Source organism: Schistocerca cancellata, chromosome 2 (assembly GCF_023864275.1).
Source record: "Schistocerca cancellata isolate TAMUIC-IGC-003103 chromosome 2, iqSchCanc2.1, whole genome shotgun sequence".
Lineage (NCBI taxonomy): Eukaryota > Metazoa > Arthropoda > Insecta > Orthoptera > Acrididae > Schistocerca > Schistocerca cancellata.
In genome coordinates, this window is record NC_064627.1 from 185,350,033 (window position 1) to 185,370,061 (window position 20,029).

General features: G+C 42.5%; 1 protein-coding gene across 1 annotated transcript in view; it reads left to right on the forward strand.

Moving 5' to 3' along the window:
* The window catches only part of LOC126161503 (uncharacterized), a 1,122,758-nt gene that overhangs the window by 799,119 nt on the left and 303,610 nt on the right, over positions 1 to 20,029 (forward strand). Inside the window, exon 3 of the mRNA XM_049917404.1 lies at positions 1,005 to 1,160. Within this exon, the coding sequence (XP_049773361.1) occupies positions 1,005 to 1,160 (156 nt within the window). The remainder of the gene's footprint in view (positions 1 to 1,004; positions 1,161 to 20,029) is intronic.

Genomic DNA, 20,029 nt, shown 5'->3' on the forward strand with positions numbered 1-20,029 from the left:
AAAACTGTGTGCCGGACCGAGACTTGAACTCGGGACCTTTCTTTGCCTTTCGCGGGCAAGTGCTCTAGCAATTTTTTATCTCATTTTGTTCGATATTGTTCGTTGCATTTGTTCGGTGCGGATGTCCCGTGACACCAGTCCAAGTTCAGTGTTGAGCCTTGAGCCATTGACTCAGTTTTTTTATTACAGATGGCAGCTAACCCTCTGACCGAACACGCTGAGCTACCGTGGCGGCATCCAACTGAGCTAGCTAAGCACGACTCAAAGCTTCAATTCTGCCAGTACCTCGTCTCCTACCTTCCCTAGTCCGAGTTTCGGTCCGGCACACAGTTTTAATCTGCTAGTAAGTTTTATGATTCTATATAAATTCTTTAAAACTGGAGACCTGGCTGAAAGTCCTGCACGATTTTTAACTCCCAAGTAGTTCGCCTTTGATCTTTATGGTGCGATACTTGTGTGCGCAGTTTTTCATTCGGTGTTCCTGGTGCAAGTTAATGGTTTGTTTTGAACATTAATTGAGTGTCGACGGTGTCCATTTTGTGAAGTATGATACACACATCCCGTAGAAGTTTGATCTCTGCACCCCTCTTCCCAGGATACTAATTTCTGTCACCCTCTTGATGCACAAGGTGAGTCATTATCAGCTAACATTTTTTCTATCATAACTGTTAACACAACACTTTCAAACGAGTCTTACTGAAGACTGAGCTTGCGACTTCACACTCCAGGGGTTCCGAGTGAGTCCCGCTGTGGTCTAGTTTCTACACGACCAGTCACCTCGCGCGATGTTGTACGTGCCTTGAATAGCAACTTGACAACACTACTACAGCTCTCGTAAGCGATTTCGGTATCGTCCTTAGTCTTTTCCACTTCGCGTTAGAAGATTGTCAACGGCGCTACCAGCTGTGAGTGTTCTTCTTTCGCCGTACGAAATTTAGTGTGGCTACTGTGCGCTGTGCCCTCGCGGCCGGCAGTAACGGACATGCCCTGCCTGCGTGTTGCAGAAGACGCGTTACGGAGCGGAGGACCAGCTGCCGCCCCCGCCGTCGCCCCCGCAGCTCAAGGAGCTGTCCTCTCTTGACGGCGTGCCGCGGCCCACCCCCACCGACCGCCTCCACAGCGGAGACGGCATCGTTCTTCGTGACGCCGCCCTTCACCAGGTCAGTACCACCTCTCCTTGCTCACATTAAGGCGTCCTATCTTGCCGTGCTACATTTCCTATACTAGTGACCCTTTGTCAGAGCTTGTTAACAACAAGGATTTCAAATTTCCAGCATATCTACACCACTAAGAGGCTAACACGGTGCAACGTGCACAAAATGGTTCAAATGGCTCTGAGCACTATGGGACTCAACATCTGAGGTCATCAGTACCCTAGAACTTAGAACTACTTAAACCTAAGTAACCTAAGGACATCACGCACATCCATGCCCGAGGCAGGATTCGAACCTGCGACCGTAGCGGTCGCGCGGTTCCAGACTGTAGCGCCTGGAACCTGATAATTAATATCAAGACTGTAATAATATACATAACTGGAGGACTTCAGAGATGTGTCTCACTGGGCATTGCGATCATGAAAGTCGAACATTTCCAAAACAGAGAAGAGTCATTTGGCGCTGTATCTAGGCACGGATCAAAATCAAAAGGCTGTGCACGGGATCTTTCAAAGGGATGGTTTTATAAGGTGATACCAGCTGGAGAAAAAATTGTGCGGTCTTGGATGGTTTACTCTCCAGCAACTAATAACATCTACTGCTTTTGCTATCGTATGTTTACTGTGACCAGTAGACTGAAATCTAAAGTGGCCGACCACGAAACGACAAATGAACACCTAGAAAAATATTGAAAACTGAAAAACGTTTGAAATGAAACGAGAATTGTATGAAACAGTACATGACGCAGCCTTACAATTAATGGATACTGAAAATCTGAAGCGGAAGCATTTTTCATCTTGTTTATTAGATATATAACATTTTTTTCCGGCGAAACAAAACGAGCATTTCGTGGACATTGATGAAGGACAAGGTTCTACAAATAAAGGCAAGTGAAAAGACTGTCAAAGTATAATGTAATGTTTAAAGAACACATCTTGAAGTTGGAACATGGTAAATCTAAAAAAGGGTGATACTTGTCGCCAGAAGTACAGAATGAATTTATAGGTATTTTAGCAAACCACGTAAAATCTAAGTTTGTCAACGAAATTAAATAGTCTAAATGTTTTGCTATTATGTTTGATAGCACAGCTGATATTTGACATACTGATCAGGTGTCTGAAGTAATACGTTTCGGAAGATCTGAATTTCGGAGGACGACGGTTCAATCCCGCGTCCGGCCATCCTGATTTAAGTTTTCCGTGATTTCCCTAAATCACTCCAGGCAAATGCCGGGATGGTTCCTCTGAAAGGGCACGGCCGACATCCTTCCCCATCCTTCCCTAATCCGATGAGACCGATGACCACGCTGTCTGGTCTCCTTCCCCAAAACAACCAACCAATCGGAAGATCTGATAATAGGAAAGTGGAAGTAAAATAAGTAATCCTTGGATATTTCTCCACTAAAAGGAAAAAAAAGCCGCTGATCTAAGTGATGAAATTCTTAAGAAACTTAAAAACGACAGTTTAGACTGTATGATGTGCCATTCCGAAGGTTATGACACTGCACCTGTTACGAGCAGCTAGTGTTAAAGAAAAAACAATAACGCCGTTTTTTGGACGTAATGGTCATTCAATTAATGTGACCAACATTCCTTTGCACAAAATATATCTTGTATAACATTTCTAAACATGCAGAGACTATTTTTACACATTTTTCTTCTTCCATTGGCCAGTGGGATGTTCTCATTACACAAATCACAGCACTGTCAACAACACGTTGTCAGCTCATTACGCTGCAGTGAAAGCGCTGTCAGAAAATTTTGAGAGGGTTCTCGCTGCAATTGACGAATTGTGTGTTCAACAACAAAATTTGGTCACCAGACGTAATGCACAAAATCGTATGCATGATGTATGGAATTTCACATTTTTTTGCTATCTTTACTTTTGCAATAATGTACTGAGTGAAGTAAATTGTAGTCAGGTTGCATTGCAAAATATGGAGTTGAGTTTTGATCCGTTAGTTATAAAAATAGAGGCACTCCGTCTTTATACTGAACAAAACCGAGGTCATGTTATAGAAGAGGCAATACGTCTTGCTGTGAAAAAAATCGGAGGTATACGATATTCCAATAGAAAGAACTCATCTAAGAAAAACGAAAAGCTGGTGAATTGGCCACCGACACAGGACTCACACTGAAAGCAGGGCATCAAAAGGATATGTTGGAGTATCTTGACCGATTCAGTATTGAACTCTGAATCAGATCAAAGTTAATTCAAGATGTCGCCTCACTTTTCGACTTTCTGTAACCAAATACTTTGCTTTTGGCAAACGATGGGGAGATGAAATAGCTGTTCCACAATTCATTAGTTTTTATGATAAAGTATGAGGAGAAATCCTCTGTGAGATTCCAAGGCGGAGAGAAGACATTTAAAAGAGGCAAATGTTACATTTTCTGATGAGGCATGTCTTGAAATTTTGAGATTTATGGTGGAATGGGATTTTAAAGGCTCTTTCCCAAGCAGTATGCTCGCTCTAAAGTTAATTGTGACGATTTGCGTATCAGTTGCTTCATGTGAGAGGAGATGTAGTAAATTAAAATTAATAAAAAATTACTTACAACCAATAATGAACAAAAGAGTCTAAATAATCATGGTATGTTACCTATCGAACATGAGGCGACATAAAATATTAATTATGAAGAAGTGATATCAGAGATTATGGCTGTTAAAACTAGAAAGATGTTCTATGTGTTTGTGTCTCGCTTTAGCAAATAGTGTTTTGAAGACTGTTTAATAATGTATAGAGTATAATACTATATACTATTGTAAAATATATAATAAACCTCGTCGGATTTTCTGGTAGATTTCGAGACATAGTTTAGTTGTGGAAACTGTTAAACCGTCTCGCATTGAAGTTCGCACTAACTTTCGAGCTTCTGTAAAATTTCACCAATCTTGGAGATTTTGCGTTCTGTTAAATTTGGCATGCTTTCTTCATTGCTTCTGCAGTAGTGTTCTGGCCTGTTTTGTGTGCCAAGGGGGATCGGTACCATCTTTTACTAATTCATATGGTAAGATTCTCTCAAATGCCGTCGATACTATTTCTTTGAACTTCAAACACATCTGGTCTGAGCTTACATAGACTGGAAAGAGTGGGGACTTCCAACAAACTTTACACTTAATTTCAAACTATTTCGCATATTTTTCTTCGTTGACCAGCCCAACATGAAACACAGAAATGAAAAAAGTTTGCCACTTGCTACATTACTCTGTTCATGCAGTAAAAATTTAGCATCAAGCATGACGTTTTATTTCATTGCTTCTTTGCTACTAATTGTACTTGCGACGCATTTTGCTGTCATTACCAAGATGCACTACTGACTTTGCCTCCAAAATTATATCATTGTATGACACACAGTGCAGGAGAAATCCTATCGTTTCAGAAAAATTTAAATATTGTTCTTCATGTGGCTACATTAATATTGACAGAATTTAAAAAAAAAATTTAAAAGAATTGTTGGAAACCATATACGACCTACAATTAAAGAATTAAAAAAGTTAAAATTAGTGATTTGTAATTGTCATCCTACTTCGTACAGTAATGTGACACACAGGATACACAGGAGCTCGTCTTCATGGACTCTCAGGTGGAAGGTTACTGCTTCAAGATAACATGCTACCAATAATTCTTCAGTTTAGCCACAAATCTTGTTCGATACCCCATATGATTGTATTTTTGCTAATAAGCGTACATGCGCTACCGAGTCAAATGCTTTTCGGAAGTCAAGAAATACTTCATTCACCAAACTGCATAGATCCACGCCGTTCAGGATGTCATGTGAGCAACATGCAAGTCGCGTTTCACATTATCGATGTTTTTCTGTATCCATACTGGTTGGCATTTAGGGCGGTCATTCAGTTCGAGATAACTCATTGTATTTGTGACCAAAATATGGTCTAGCATTGTACAATAGATGGACATCAAACAGGTTGGACGGTGTGCTTTATTCGAGCCACTGGGACAGAGATCTACGGCATACGAGTGTTATGGTTGAATTAGGTACTAAATGACCTGCAAATTCCTTGTAGAATCGCACCCGGATTCAGTTGGGCTCCGGAGAGTTCTTTAAGTTTAGTGATCTTCACCTATTACTCAATGTCATTGGAAATAAATTGGGACAGTATATCCCTTGGTAAAGGAACATTTGAAAACTGAGTTGTGCATTTCTGATCTTGCATTGTTACCCCCCATCCCCCCACCACACACACACACACACACGCACACACACACACACACACACACACACACACACACACACACTCTCTATCAATTCCTCTGTCATCTAGGAGTCTCACGTTCTCTAGTCCTCTCATAAAGGTAAAACTCTATATGGTTCAGGGGAATGATTTCGTGTGCTGAACATGAGAAATTGTTGTATTCGATAGATGCACTTCGCGTCGAAACATATAAATGTCGCATGAAGAGAACTCGCTACATCTGGAGTAGCTGGTACTATGAGGTCCCTTGCTTACATTAGCAACAATTTACAGCCACTTAATTGTACAAGTTTTAGAATACTTAATCTGAGTATGAAGACTGTGTGTGGCAATAAAGATCTGTTTTCACTTACATTGATTGGTCTTTAAATACCGACATCCATTGAACGATGACTAACATCACTTTTATGTTGTCGAGTTTGGTCTCTTCTTGGCGATGATTGTTGGTTAGTCCTCAGATACTGATTTGTGGTACTGTCTAACTATCCAACTGCTGAGTGGAGCGTTTGACTACTAGGGAACTGTTTGTGTGACGTAAAGCAAATCTGTAACATAGCCCTTGTCATGTGCTCCCTCTCTGGAGTCTAACTTCATGCTGCGCCTGAATCGTGGGCAGCCCGGCGCACTTGTTGAAAGCTGTGTCCCGTAACTTTTGGAGTACACAGCACAGGACAGGCACATTCGGTACAATCATGCAATCTGACTGCTTAATAAAACTAAATGACAGTTTAAGGAGTAGGCGGAAGAAAGTGCTAACACCCTCAGCCTTTTTTTTTTGAGCGACCGTATGTTATATGTTTCATTAAGTCTGTAAATCATAAATCTGAACTGAGTTATTTGTAAATTTTTCTACAGGTTGTTATGCTACAAATTTTTTTAGCTATGTAGTCTAGCATATGAACAAAACATTAATAAGTTCTAGGAAATTATTTACTTCTTCAGAATTGGGGAGAAAAGGAGTTTGTGGCACAACTTGACTAGAAGAAGGGATCGGTTGATAGGACATGTTCTGAGGCATCAAGGGATCACCAATTTAGTATTGGAGGGCAGCGTGGAGGGTAAAATTCGTAGAGGGAGACCAAGAGATGAACACACAAAGCAGATTCAGAAGGATGTAGGTTGCAGTAGGTAGTGGGAAATGAAGCAGCTTGCACAGGATAGAGTAGCATCGAGAGCTGCATCAAACCAGTCTCAGGACTGAAGACCACAACAACAACATCATTTACTTCTAGCGTTATAGCTACTGTTACGGATTGGCACTGTGTTCATTAAAAAATCCCTGGAAAAGTTTAGAGACCAAATATGTGACTTTTACTGTCCTATGTGAGAGACTAATATATTAGGGACGCAAACATAACATAGAAAAAAAAAACAGTAATTATGGAAGAAACCACACACAACACTGGTGTAACGATCTATAATATTTGTTATTTTGTTACTAACCAGCTTTCGGCTGTCATGTCACCATCAGGTAATACTAACAGACTAACAGTGTCAGGTTTTCTGTAGTGGCTAAATTGAAACATCAAGGCTTCCGCACTTTCCGTGGTAGCTTTCTTACGCATTCGAAAACAGGCTATTAGGTAATCAGAACTTCTGACGCATACTACAATTCAACATGTCAAGCTGTCTCTCATACATAAAATGGAATTAAGTATGTGTAAAACAAGAAACTATATGAGTCTTTATCAAGTGTAGTCAAAACACTAATAAAGTAATTTTGGGTTTTCATTTTCTTTATTATTCACGTGAAAGCTTTCAAAGTAGTAATGACGTATAGACGGTATATAGCTATTACGCACTACCTCTTTGGTTGGTGGGATGTGACTTTCTTGCTGACTCGAAGGTTATAGAAATTCTCTCTCTACCATATGTTTCTAATGAAACATTTAAAAAAACTGTATTCATTTGATGTTTGACCTTTATTTACCTTGTCACCCGCTTCCTTCGCCTATTTCAGTGGATGTATATTGTGTTCGTTCCTAAAAATATATAGACTCAGTTGTAGAGGAAGTAACCCACAATGTTTAGCGCTACGAACAAAACAATACCACGTAATAAAATAAAACGCCTGCAGATGTCCATTTGATGTTGTTTTATTATACTGCAACCAGTTTTGGTGACTCAGTACACTATCTTCAAGCCTGTGTGCATAAACGGTAATAATATCATAAGCCTGATTATGCTATAATTATTGCTTATGCATACAGGCTTGAAGATAGTGTATTGAGTCGCCGAAACTGGTTGCAAAATAATAAAACAACATCAAATGGACATCTGCAGGCGTTTTATTTTATAATGGAAGTGAACGGCCGAAGTCTCGCAGATCATCAGTTAGAAGGGTGGATACACAAAAACAAAGCTGATCCACAAACAATCATATTATAGGTTTCACTAGTGTTAAAAGTTGAAACTAATCAATAACTTTAACAGCCTTACAGACGTTCATTGATATATATTTCATTTCACTTGCATATTGTTAAAGTTAAAGAATTTCCCAAATTTTTAACAAATGCTATGTCTAAACCGTTTGCGGTTAGGATGGCGGCTGTATATTCTAAGCCACGTGTGATGTGTTCCCTGGTGCGGAATCAGGACCTGCATTACTGTCATCGAAAGTGTATCACTGTTGTCATTAACATCCTCGCCAAACATCCATCTCTTTACTCCGTTACAATATTTCGACGTCACTACCATGTTGACACTTTTGACACTGTGGCATGTCACTATTTTAATACAAAGACAAGTGTGGTGTCATCGCCAGTCACCACACTTGCTAGGTGGTAGCTTTAAATCGGCCGCGGTCCATTAGTACATGTCGGACCCGCGTGTCGCCACTGTCAGTACTTGCAGACCTAGCGCCATCACATGGCAGGTCTAGAGAGGCGGACTAGCACTCGCCCCAGTTGTACGACGACTTTGCTAGCGACTACACTGACGAAGCCTTTCACTCATTTGCCGAGAGACCGTTAGAATAGCCTTCAGCTAAGTCCATGGCTACGACCTAGCAAGGCGCCATTAACCGTATCTGGAGATAGTCTCACTTGTATCGTCAATAGCGATGTACCACAAGGATGCATTAAAGTTAAGTAAACAGACTATACGTACTTTTCTTTAGTGCCTTCTAAAGTATCCTGTTCCAGACTTCACGCCAGTCGGCGTGTGTGTACGCGTGCCTTTCGGTAACCTCACCCTGTGTCTAGACTGTCTTGTCTAGACACAACAACAAGATAATAAATTTACGAAATATTACCATCATATGGATGTATAGAGAATATTTATATCACGATCTAGATTTCGGTCCTACGGCACTTCGAATTATCACAGGCGTCTAAAAAAAGTCCAACTTGACTGAAAGTAAAACATTTTTCGACGTTACGACACTTCAAAATAGCCTAAGGCCGAATTCTAGATCGTCATATAAAGATATTGTATAGAGTCAAATGATGGTATATCACTTCAAAAATTCTGCGTGGCTGTGGCCCAACAAAAAGAATAAATCATCAAGAACTTGAATATTGTAAGATAAAAAAGTGTATTTGACTGTTCAAATGGAACTACTTATTGCCAACATGTACTGTAGATGAAACCACGACACATAGCGTGGTCAGATTAATTGAATGTTAGTACATTCTTCCGCCTACCTCTTCAGTTGTTTCATATTGCACATCTCTTCATCGACGAGACTTCTACGTCAGAATTTAGTCGCACGTAGTCAAATATTTGTATTACAATTGCGAAACGATTGCAGGAAGCTACAACGCTAAACAAGTCGATAAAAGCGCAAGAGGGATGAGGAAAACGCCGAACTGGTAATTAAGAAAACGTCTGACATCACTGAGAACAGAACAAAGTGTGGAGCGCTCTTTCCCGCTTATGCTGCGAGTGCGTGAAGCGCAGTTAATTAAGAGACAGAGCAGAAGTCTACGGTGTGCCGTATAATCACGATGGAAAGAGCGCGAGAAAATAAACGTCCAGGGCGGAAAAGCGCTCATCCGTCATGCAGCCGTCGACGAGGAGATCAAAGGCTGACGAGTGGATACTGACGTCGAAGGTAGCCAACACTAAATGTACAGCTTTCGCGACAGCGTTCACAAAATGTTAGTGAAACAGTGTAATTACGAAGTCTGCTACGTTATGACGTTATACATCTCCATACATAACACTCTGCGTTTATGTATTCATCTGTTTGATATTACATTGAATACGATACTTCCCTATAGTCCGATTAAAATTACGTGGTAGTTGACAGTTCACGCCTTGGAGCTCGTTTCCCCCAACCAGAGCGTTCAACGTCACACCCGAAACGATCGCCACAGCAATTGGTCAGTTCAATTCCCATACCTTGTTCGGCTTTCTTACTTGATGTGTTGGATCCCGACTCATGGGTGTGGCGCTTTTGTTTCGTATTTCATGACACATGGTAAGTATGCCAAAAATACACACACACACACACACACACACACACACACACACACACACACACACGCGCGCGCGCGCGCGCGCGCACACACGCAGCGATGCTAATGAAATACACACTTTTCATACGCAGCACTAACCAAACACTACTGGACATTTCCGCGCATGGCGCGATTCAACGTCACGTGTACATTTGTAATCACACAGACGGGCTTAAATTAGAAGCGCTACGCAGGATATTAAATGATTCCGAATATCTGAAGGCTGCAATTTATCTTTGCGACCGAGTCACCACAGCTAATTTCTCCAGTGTTGTGGCATAGCGAACGGGTGGCCTATAAACCCTACGAGTAGAAGGTCGTAATTTCGAATTCTGTCAAATATTCCGAAACCCTTTATATTTATAAATCTAATCATAAGAATTCAAATATTATCTTCATCCAATTAATTGGTTTAAAGAATTCTTTTATTTCTAAGACTTCTCTGCGTTGTTTTCAACACCAGTATCGACTTTTATTGTTTGCTCTTATTTTTATTACTGCCATTCTTCTTTTGTTTGGAATTTTCCTATGTCGCCTTTAATCTGTAACCAAGTGCCAGCGAGAACTGCTCATCGGTTGGTAATGCGGCAGCTCGTCCGGCCACTGCGAGGATAGTTTCAGGTAACCAATGAGAGCGAGAAATTACAGTTTGAAATTTTTCTGTTCCAAGTTATCTCTTAGAGGTTAATTTTAATTGCCATGAACAAAGCGGACGTGATTTTAGTCCTGCAACAGATTTCTGACCGTCGTTTTTTCAGATACATTGAACACAAAGAGGTTGTGATTAGCTTAGATCATGAGTTTAAATTCAGGGCTACAAAACCGGTCGTCTTCCCGGTTTTGTCGCTGATCACATAAATCAGGTGTCCACAGAGCATCTCGCATTTCCGACATAGCTCGCAGCAGCCACTCCAGACATTGCTCGGGATTACATATGAATAGCATTAGCGAAGTGGCCCATCATGTTTGTGAGTCATCTGTTACCTAGCGGTAGCCGGCATCCGACGTGGCAACACTGCAGTGGCAGCCAATGCGGCAACACCGTGGTAGCAAGTGACAGATGCCAACTATCAAGTAATTTTAATCGTACTATAGCTCACGTTGTTGCTATGGCCTTCAGTACAAAGACTAGTTTGACGCAGCTCTCTACTCTAATCTATGCTCTGCAAGTCTCCTCATCTCTAGAATGAGATTTTCACTCCGCAGCGGGCAGTGGTAGAGCACTTGCCCGCGAAAGGCAAAGGTCCCGAGTTCGAGTCTCGGTCGGGCACACAGTTTTAATCTGCCAGGAAGTTTCATATCGGCGCACACTCCGCTGCAGAGTGAAAATCTCATTCTGGAAACATCCCCCAGGCTGTGGCTAAGCCATGTCTCCGCAATATCATTTCTTTCAGGAGTGCTAGTTCTGCAAGGTTCGCAGGAGAGCTTCTCTAAAGTTTGGAAGGTAGGAGACGAGGTACTGGCAGAAGTAAAGCTGTGAGTACCGGGCGTGAGTCGTTCTTCGGTAGCTCATTTGGTAGAGCACTTGCCAGCGAAAGGCAAAGGTTTCGAGTTCGAGTCTCGGTCGGGCACACAGTTTTAATCTGCCAGGAAGTTTCTCTTCATCTCTGCTCAGTCACTGAAAACTGCATTTATTTGAACCTAGTTACTGTAATCAAGCCTTGGCCTCTCTCAACAATGGAAAATGGAAATGGTGTGTAGACCTATCGCTTGGTGCAAGTCTTTTGAGCTTTTGAGTTGACGCCACTTCGGCGACTTGTGTGTCGATGGGGATGAGGTGATGACGACAGAGACAACACAACACCCAGTCCCTGAACGGAGAAAATCTCCGACCCAGCCAGGAATCGAACCCAGGCCTCGTTGCATGACAGTCCATCGCCCTGACCACTCAGCTATTGGGGCGGACTTTCAACAATTATCAGCCCACTTCCCTGCGATACCTATTGAACGTTTCCTTGACGTTTCAGTGTGTATCCTATCAATCATTCCCTTCTTTTGGTCAACTTTCATCACAAAATCCTTTTTCCAAATTCCATTTAGCACTTATTCATTAGTTATTCAGTCAGTCTATGCAACCTTCAACACTCTTCTGTAGCTCTGCATTTCAGAGGCTTCTATTCTCTTCTTGTCTGAATTGTTTATCTCTCATATTTCACTTCTGTATAAGGCTACTCTCCAGATAAACACCTAGCGAGGTGGTGCAGTGCTTAGCACACATGACTGGCGTTTGGGACGACGACGGTTCAAACCAGCATCTAGCCATCCTGATTTAGGTTTCCCGCGATTTTCTTAAATCGCTTCAGGGAAATGCCAGAATGGGGCCATGGACGACTTCCTTCCCCATTCTTCACTAATCTGATGAGACCAATGAATTCGCTGTTTGCTTCCCTTCCCCCAAATCAGCCAGTCTGTCCAGACAAAAACGGTCAGAAATGATTCCCTAACATTTTTAATCTATATAAGTAGCAACTTCAGAATGTAAGCTACACATGCCGTCGAAAGTTAGGAGCATTGTGCAAGAAGAATGGCGCATTGTCAGAAAGATCTTCTAGATGTTCGCGAGCAGAGTTCCACTGCGGCAGGGAAAATAGTACATCACAGTGTGCGAGTGAAATGGTACGGCAACTGTTAACGCACTCAAGAATTGAACTATACAGAACTATACGACTCTTGTAAGCAAAACGTCTAAATCGCACACACAGATTCATCGTAAAATTTTGGCGATAATAGGACCAAACGCAATGTCGCGTCCATCCGTAAACAAATGGTGCCAACAACTTGACCAAGGCGGCACAAACTTGAGCAATACTCATCGGGAAGTCCAAATCTCGCATCATCCAACATCCGTCTTTTCTTTCGGCAAGCTGTAAGGATTTCTGATGGAAAAGAGATTTTCCAGCGATGATAAACGTAAACACACAGTTTCTTGAGAGGGGCATGGACCGGATTTCTATCGTCGAGGAATTGAACGATTGGCAGAAAGTTCGGAAATGCTTCAAATGCCTCTGAGCACTGGGACTTAACTTCTGAGGTCATCAGTCCCCTAGAACATAGAACTACTTAAACGTAACTAATCTAAGGACATCACACACATCCATGCCCGAGGCAGGATTCGAACCTGCGACCGTAGCCGTCGCGCGGTTCCAGACTGTAGCGCCTAGAACCGCTCGACCACCCCGGCCGGTGGCAGAAAGTTCGATCATTGTATACAGGGACATGCTGAGCATGTTGAAAAATGGTGTCACGTCTCTATGTCACTCTGAAGTGTAGTACAGCATTCAACAACAATTAATTGGCGTTCCGTAATAATGTATAACTCGGCCCTCGGCGCGCGGAGCGAATCAGATGAAAATCGTTGGCAACGCGGTTTGGTAGCTGGCCGATTGGAAATAACTTCCTGTGTAGTTAAATAGGGCTCCGCAGACGACGCGACTGCAGAGTGACTCATCGGTAAATCGTGTTCATCGCGCTACTAACTAGTTGGCAGCGACTCGGCGTCCAATTTGGCAAGCGATGTGATTTGCGTCGGGCCCTCGAATACAGTTCGATATTGGTTTAATTTGAAGACGAACGAGCAAGTTGTGAAGATTAATTTTATAAGAGAAGTCGAAAACATCGCATTTTATACAACTACAGGCTCCCTGGCTGCTGCAAGAGGGATCTCACCGACAATGCGAGATGTGAAGTGGGAAAAGAATTTCTTATGACATGTATGTAGTATACTGTGTGTCTACTGTTTATAATGACCGGTGTCCGCCCCGATAACTGAGTGGACGCCCGCACGGTAGCTCAGCGTGTTCGCTCAGAGGGTTTAGCTATCCTCTACAATAAAAAACTGAGTGAATGGATCAACGAACAACCAGAACAAGTGTCATAGGACGTCCGCCACGAACAAAGTCAACGAACAATACAGAACAAAATGAGATTAAAAAAAAGAAAGTGGTCAGCGTGACGGACTGCTGCACTACGGGCTCGGGTTCGATTCCCGGCTGGGTCGGGGATTTTCTCCGCTCAGGAACTAGGTGTTGGTTGTCTTCGTCATCATTTCATTCCCATCCGGCGCGCCGGTCGCCCAATGTGGCGTCGAATGTGTGGTGTCACCGCCAGACACCACACTTGCTAGGTGGTAGCCTTTAAATCGGCAGCGGTCCGCTGGTATACGTCGGACCCGCGTGTCGCCACTATCAGTGATTGCAGACCGAGCGCCGCCACACGGCAGGTCTAGAGCGTCTTCCTAGCACTCGGCCCAGTTGTACAGCCGACTTTGCTAGAGATGATTCACTGACAAATTACGCTCTCATTTGCCGAGACGATAGTTAGCATAGCCTTCAGCTACGTCATTTGCTACGACCTAGCAAGGCGCCATTACCAGTTACTATTGATGCTGTAAAACATGTACCGTCAGACCGATGTTCACCAATTATGGATTAAAGTTAAGTATTCCCGAAGCTACGTACTTTTCTTCCTACTGTAAACTCCTATAACTGTCCCAGACCTCACGCCAGACTGCGTGAGCTTAGACGCGTGCCTTTCGGCTACCAATCATAGTGGCTTGGCTGTCTTGCCAAGTCACAACAGAATGTAGTAAGACCTGCACCAAGGCGGCCGGACCTGCCCCGTAAGGGGCCTCCCTGCAAGTCACGCCAAACGACCATTTCATTTCATAATGATCGGTAGATTTTGTGTCAAGTCGGTACATAGTAAAATTCTATGTACCGACTTGACAGAAAATCCTAGGAAATTCTGGTCTTACGTTAAATCAGTAAGTGGATCGAAACAGCATGTCCAGACACTCCGGGATGATGATGGCATTGAAACAGAGGATGACAAGCGTAAAGCTGAAATACTAAACACCTTTTTCCAAAGCTGTTTCACAGAGGAAGACCGCACTGCAGTTCCTTCTCTAAATCCTCGCACAAACGAAAAAATGGCTGACATCGAAATAAGTGTCCAAGGAATAGAAAAGCAACTGGAATCACTCAACAGAGGAAAGTCCACTGGACCTGACGGGATACCAATTCGATTCTACACAGAGTACGCGAAAGAACTTGCCCCCCTTCTAACAACCGTGTACCGCAAGTCTCTAGAGGAACGGAAGGTTCCAAATGATTGGAAAAGAGCACAGGTAGTCCCAGTCTTCAAGAAGGGTCGTCGAGCAGATGCGCAAAACTATAGACCTATATCTCTGACGTCGATCTGTTGTAGAATTTTAGAACATGTTTTTTGCTCGAGTATCATGTCGTTTTTGGAAACCCAGAATCTACTATGTAGGAATCAACATGGATTCCGGAAACAGCGATCGTGTGAGACCCAACTCGCTTTATTTGTTCATGAGACCCAGAAAATATTAGATACAGGCTCCCAGGTAGATGCTATTTTTCTTGACTTCCGGAAGGCGTTCGATACAGTTCCGCACTGTCGCCTGATAAACAAAGTAAGAGCCTACGGAATATCAGACCAGCTGTGTGGCTGGATTGAAGAGTTTCTAGCAAACAGAACACAGCATGTTGTTATCAACGGAGAGATGTCTACAGACATTAAAGTAACCTCTGGCGTGCCACAGGGGAGTGTTATGGGACCATTGCTTTTCACAATATATATAAATGAACTAGTAGTTAGTGTCTTGGAAGTTCCATGCGGCTTTTCGCGGATGATGCTGTAGTATACAGAGAAGTTGCAGCATTAGAAAATTGTAGCGAAATGCAGGAAGATCTGCAGGGGATAGGCACTTGGTGCAGGGAGTGGCAACTGACCCTTAACATAGACAAATGTAATGTATTGCGAATACATAGAAAGAAGGATCCATTATTGTATGATTATGTGATAGCGGAACAAACACTGGTAGCAGTTACTTCTGTAAAATATCTGGGAGTATGCGTGCGGAACGATTTGAAGTGGAATGATCACATAAAATTAATTGTTGGTAAGGCGGGTGCCAGGTTGAGATTCATTGGGAGAGTCCTTAGAAAATGTAGTCCATCAACAAAGGAGGTGGCTTACAAAATACTGGTTCGACCTATACTTGAGTATTGCTCATCAGTGTGGGATCCGTACCAGATCGGGTTGACGGAGGAGATAGAGAAGATCCAAAGAAGAGCGGCGCGTTTCGTCGCAGGGTTATTTGGTACCCGTGATAGCGTTACGGAGATGTTTAACAAACTCAAGTGGCAGACTCTGCAAGGGAGGCGCTCTGCATCGCGGTGTAGCTTGCTCGCCAGGTTTCGAGAGGGTGCGTTTCTGGATGAGGTATCGAATATATTGCTTCCCCCTACTTATACCTCCCGAGGAGATCACGAATGTAAAATTAGAGAGATTAGAGCGCGCACAGAGACTTTCAGACAGTCGTTCTTCCCGCGAACCATACGCGACTGGAACAGGAAAGGTAGGTAATGACAGTGGCACATAAAGTGCCCTCCGCCACACACCGTTGGGTGGCTTGCGGAGTATAAATGTAGATGTAGATGTAGATGTAGATCAATGAGAGCGAATCTACAAAAAAGTAAATTCTTTTGTGTGATTTGCAGCCCGTTCTTAAAAACTACATTGTCAAGTGTAAGCTAACAGTGAAAACGGCTGGGAAAAGGCATAAAAGCCACAGATCTCTGCAAGGTGCTCACATACAAATGATTTAACGAGGACAAACAACCACCACCTCCACTACCACCACGGCATTTCCGTATGTATAATTCTCAAGACATTCGCATTTTCAAAGCAAATTGAGCTCCGCATCAACCTGTAAAGGCCCAAGGGATGTCTTCTGGACGCCGTGTCATCCTTCGCCTTGCGGTGTCATGCGACTGTGGTATGGAGACGCATGTGGTAAGGACACCGCTATCACGACCGTTTTACAGAATTTCCAAACCGCGAGGCTGCTGCTACTTGGTCGAGTAGCTTCTCAGTTGGCATTATGAGGTTGAGTGGGCCCAACACTAGTCCCCTAACCAATTAAAAAATCCCTGAGAGTACCGGGGGTCGAACCTGGGTCGTCCTCATCGCAGGCATCTACGCTGACCACTCAGCTATGGACGTGGACGAGGTTGTGTTACGGCGGCGGAAACCAACTGTGCGAAATCACTGTAGCACTGTTTAGTAGTTCTATAAAACGCTGTTTGTGGTTTTGGCTTGTATCCATACACTCGATTTTTGAACCTTCCTATTGCATGCAAATATTACACATTGGTGCAATGATCACAGTTCATCACATTTTCCAGTTATCATGTATACTGACGTGAATCATTGTGGAATAGTGCGTATAAACGATGTTCATCAAAACCCGAAGCTCTTTCTGAACTTGGAGAGTCAGCAATGTCAAAAAGGATCCTCCGTAAAACAAGAAAACCATTTTCCTGCCCTGCTCTGTCCAATGGCATTATCCCCATACACGGCGCAACTGTTCCTGGCTGCCTACGAGTCTGTCACCCCTCTCTTGAAGTCAAACACAACAATACGTCCGAAATGTTCTGATTTCTCCTCTTGCCACTCCATTTTCTAGCGTCGACAACTCCACTCACTATCTCCATATGACAATATGTAAACTCATATAAAAACCGAAAAATAGAAATAAAAAATGACAGTCGATAAATAAACCCATAGCAAGCGGAGTACCACCTTGCGCAACAGAAACACTACGAACTCATGCACCAGGCTATTATAAATATAATATAAATAAAAAGGGAAAACAGTTTTTTTTTAGATAGGGCTATATCAAAACGGCCATCGGATGTGTCACATGAACATAAGTATTTCTCTCCAAATTCTGAGAGCAAACGTTTTAGTGACTTGCTGGTATAGCGTAACGAGCATCTCGAGGGGTGCGAGATAGGATGGTGAGCAAGGCCGGGATCGAATCCGTAAGGGGATTTGACGACCCTCGGCCATCCTCTGTGTAGTTTTTAGGCGGTTTCCCACGCTCGTTTAGGCAAATGCTGTGCTGGTCCCCATTTTCTGCCTCATAAAATATGTTACACGTACAACTGAAATACGATAACTCAGGATCAAAGTTTACAAAGTTCACAAACAAATGGTATACACGACTTTCCTACAGTACGTTAACAGAGACTGCATCAACAGGAAGAGCATACGGACGCAAAGTAAAATAACAATTAGATTGCCAAAACTAGAGGACAGCGGAGCCCAGTAACTAAACGCGGTATACGCTAAAGAACAGAAAAACAAACCATCAAGAGGCATATTTTTAATTCTGATATAAACAATAGCTGATCTTCGCAGTAAAGCTGAAGGAATTAAGGTTAAAACAAAGTCGTTACAGATTAGAACTCTTTAGTGTGCAGTTCACAAATCGTGTAAGAAGCAGAGAAAAATGGAACATGTTGATTGTCTACCCTCCGCTAAATACCGTAAATGCCTTATGGAATAGCGGTATAAATACAGACATGTTTCCCATTCATGTACAAATGAAATTTTAACAGCAGCCACACACTATTAACACGCTTGTTACATTGCATTTGCAGTTTATTTATTTCCTTACTTATTGTTCTAGCAAATGGTTCCCTGATTTAAATTTATGTAGCTGTAGCGTTATATTGTCTCTACAAATCAGACTGCTGTGAAAACAGTAACTGCTGGTACCTGAAATCGTCTTCGCTACTTTAGTACTCTGTCGCCCGAAATTCCTTTGTTCATAACTTGCTCCATATTCACTCACTTCGTAGAGCTTGTTACATGCTACCTCATGTCTGCAATGATTCAGTACAATATTTGCGTCAAATCACATAACTAACTGATATACTAAAAGAAGAAATGTTAGATTGCCGCGGAGAACACAGAAAAGAGAGGGACAGGTTTCATTCAACCGGCGAGTATGCTTCTTGCACAAGAGATGGCAGCACCACGCCCAAGATCAATAGCGCTCACTGCGGACAACCGGAGAACTAAGCGACATGTTCGGTGGCTATAAAACACAAAGCAACATCGCGAAAAATTTTGTAATTACATTTCACACTATTGCACAGAAGGGTGATGACCTGAAAATTTTGTAAGACTTACGTAGGAGCTGAGAATAGCAGCTTCGTTTGCTACTACTGTAGGACAAGTTGTTAAATCTGTGGCTATGCTGTCAATCAAACTTCTCACGAAAGCACTGACGCTGAACTGGCTTCATCTTCATCTTTCCTTCAGGCATTAGGCAGGAATTGCCTGTTACGGTGAGCTGGCTTCTCATCATTATTGCCGTGTTCAACGTATACGTCATTAACAAAGCAGAGCTTTCACGTAATCGCGAATAGTTTAGGGTGCAATATGCTTCACTGTTAATAGCTTGCACGAATTGTATAGTGAACGGATCATCACAGCCAAGATACTATGAGCAAAAAGCCACAACCGACAATAGTAGTTCAACTATATTTATGCCTAGCAGTTTCGCAGATTATGAAAAGATGTAAAAATGTATGATGAAGCGAAATAAATTACTCAGTAAAAAAGGGAGACAAAAAATTTAATTCTGAATGAGTGACAGAAATTCGATAGTAGAAAAAGGAAGAAAATAAATAAACTTAGGAAAAGATAGAATTTAGCACAGAGCACAATTTAATCGTCGTTAACACATGGTTTAAGAACCACGAGCAAATGTAGTATAGTAAGAGAATGGACGCAATTGAAGTTTTCAGATAAATTATGCAGTGGTAAGCTCAAGACTTCAAAATCAGATTTTAACTACAAACATATCCAGCAGTAAATGTGAACCCCGATCATCATCATTTATTGGTTATGAAACGCAGATTAAAGTGGAAGATGCGCTACCCCTCCCGCCGGAGGTTCGAGTCCTCTCTCGGGCATGTGTTGTTCTTAGCATGAGTTAGTTTAAGTAGTGTGTAAGTCTAGGGACCGATGACCTCAACAGTTTGGTCTCTTAGGAATCCACACACATTTGAACATTTTGAACAAAGTGGAAAAAAACTGCGGAAAGTTAGGGAATTAAGAAGACGGTATCAGGATACGTTTGAAAAACCAGAGGTTGTTGGTAGTTCCAAAGAGCGTATTAGGTAACATCCGACTGAATTAGGAGAAGTAAACACCATAGACGGTGAGCGAATTGCTTTTTGAATGAAAAACTGAAGGCAGCAGAGGAGCAATTGAACAAAAGGACAAGTCGCAGTGACAATCCTTGGATAACATATGAGATATTAAATGTAACTGGTGAAAGGAGAATGTTCAGGGTCTTCAAAAAAGGTGTCAGCT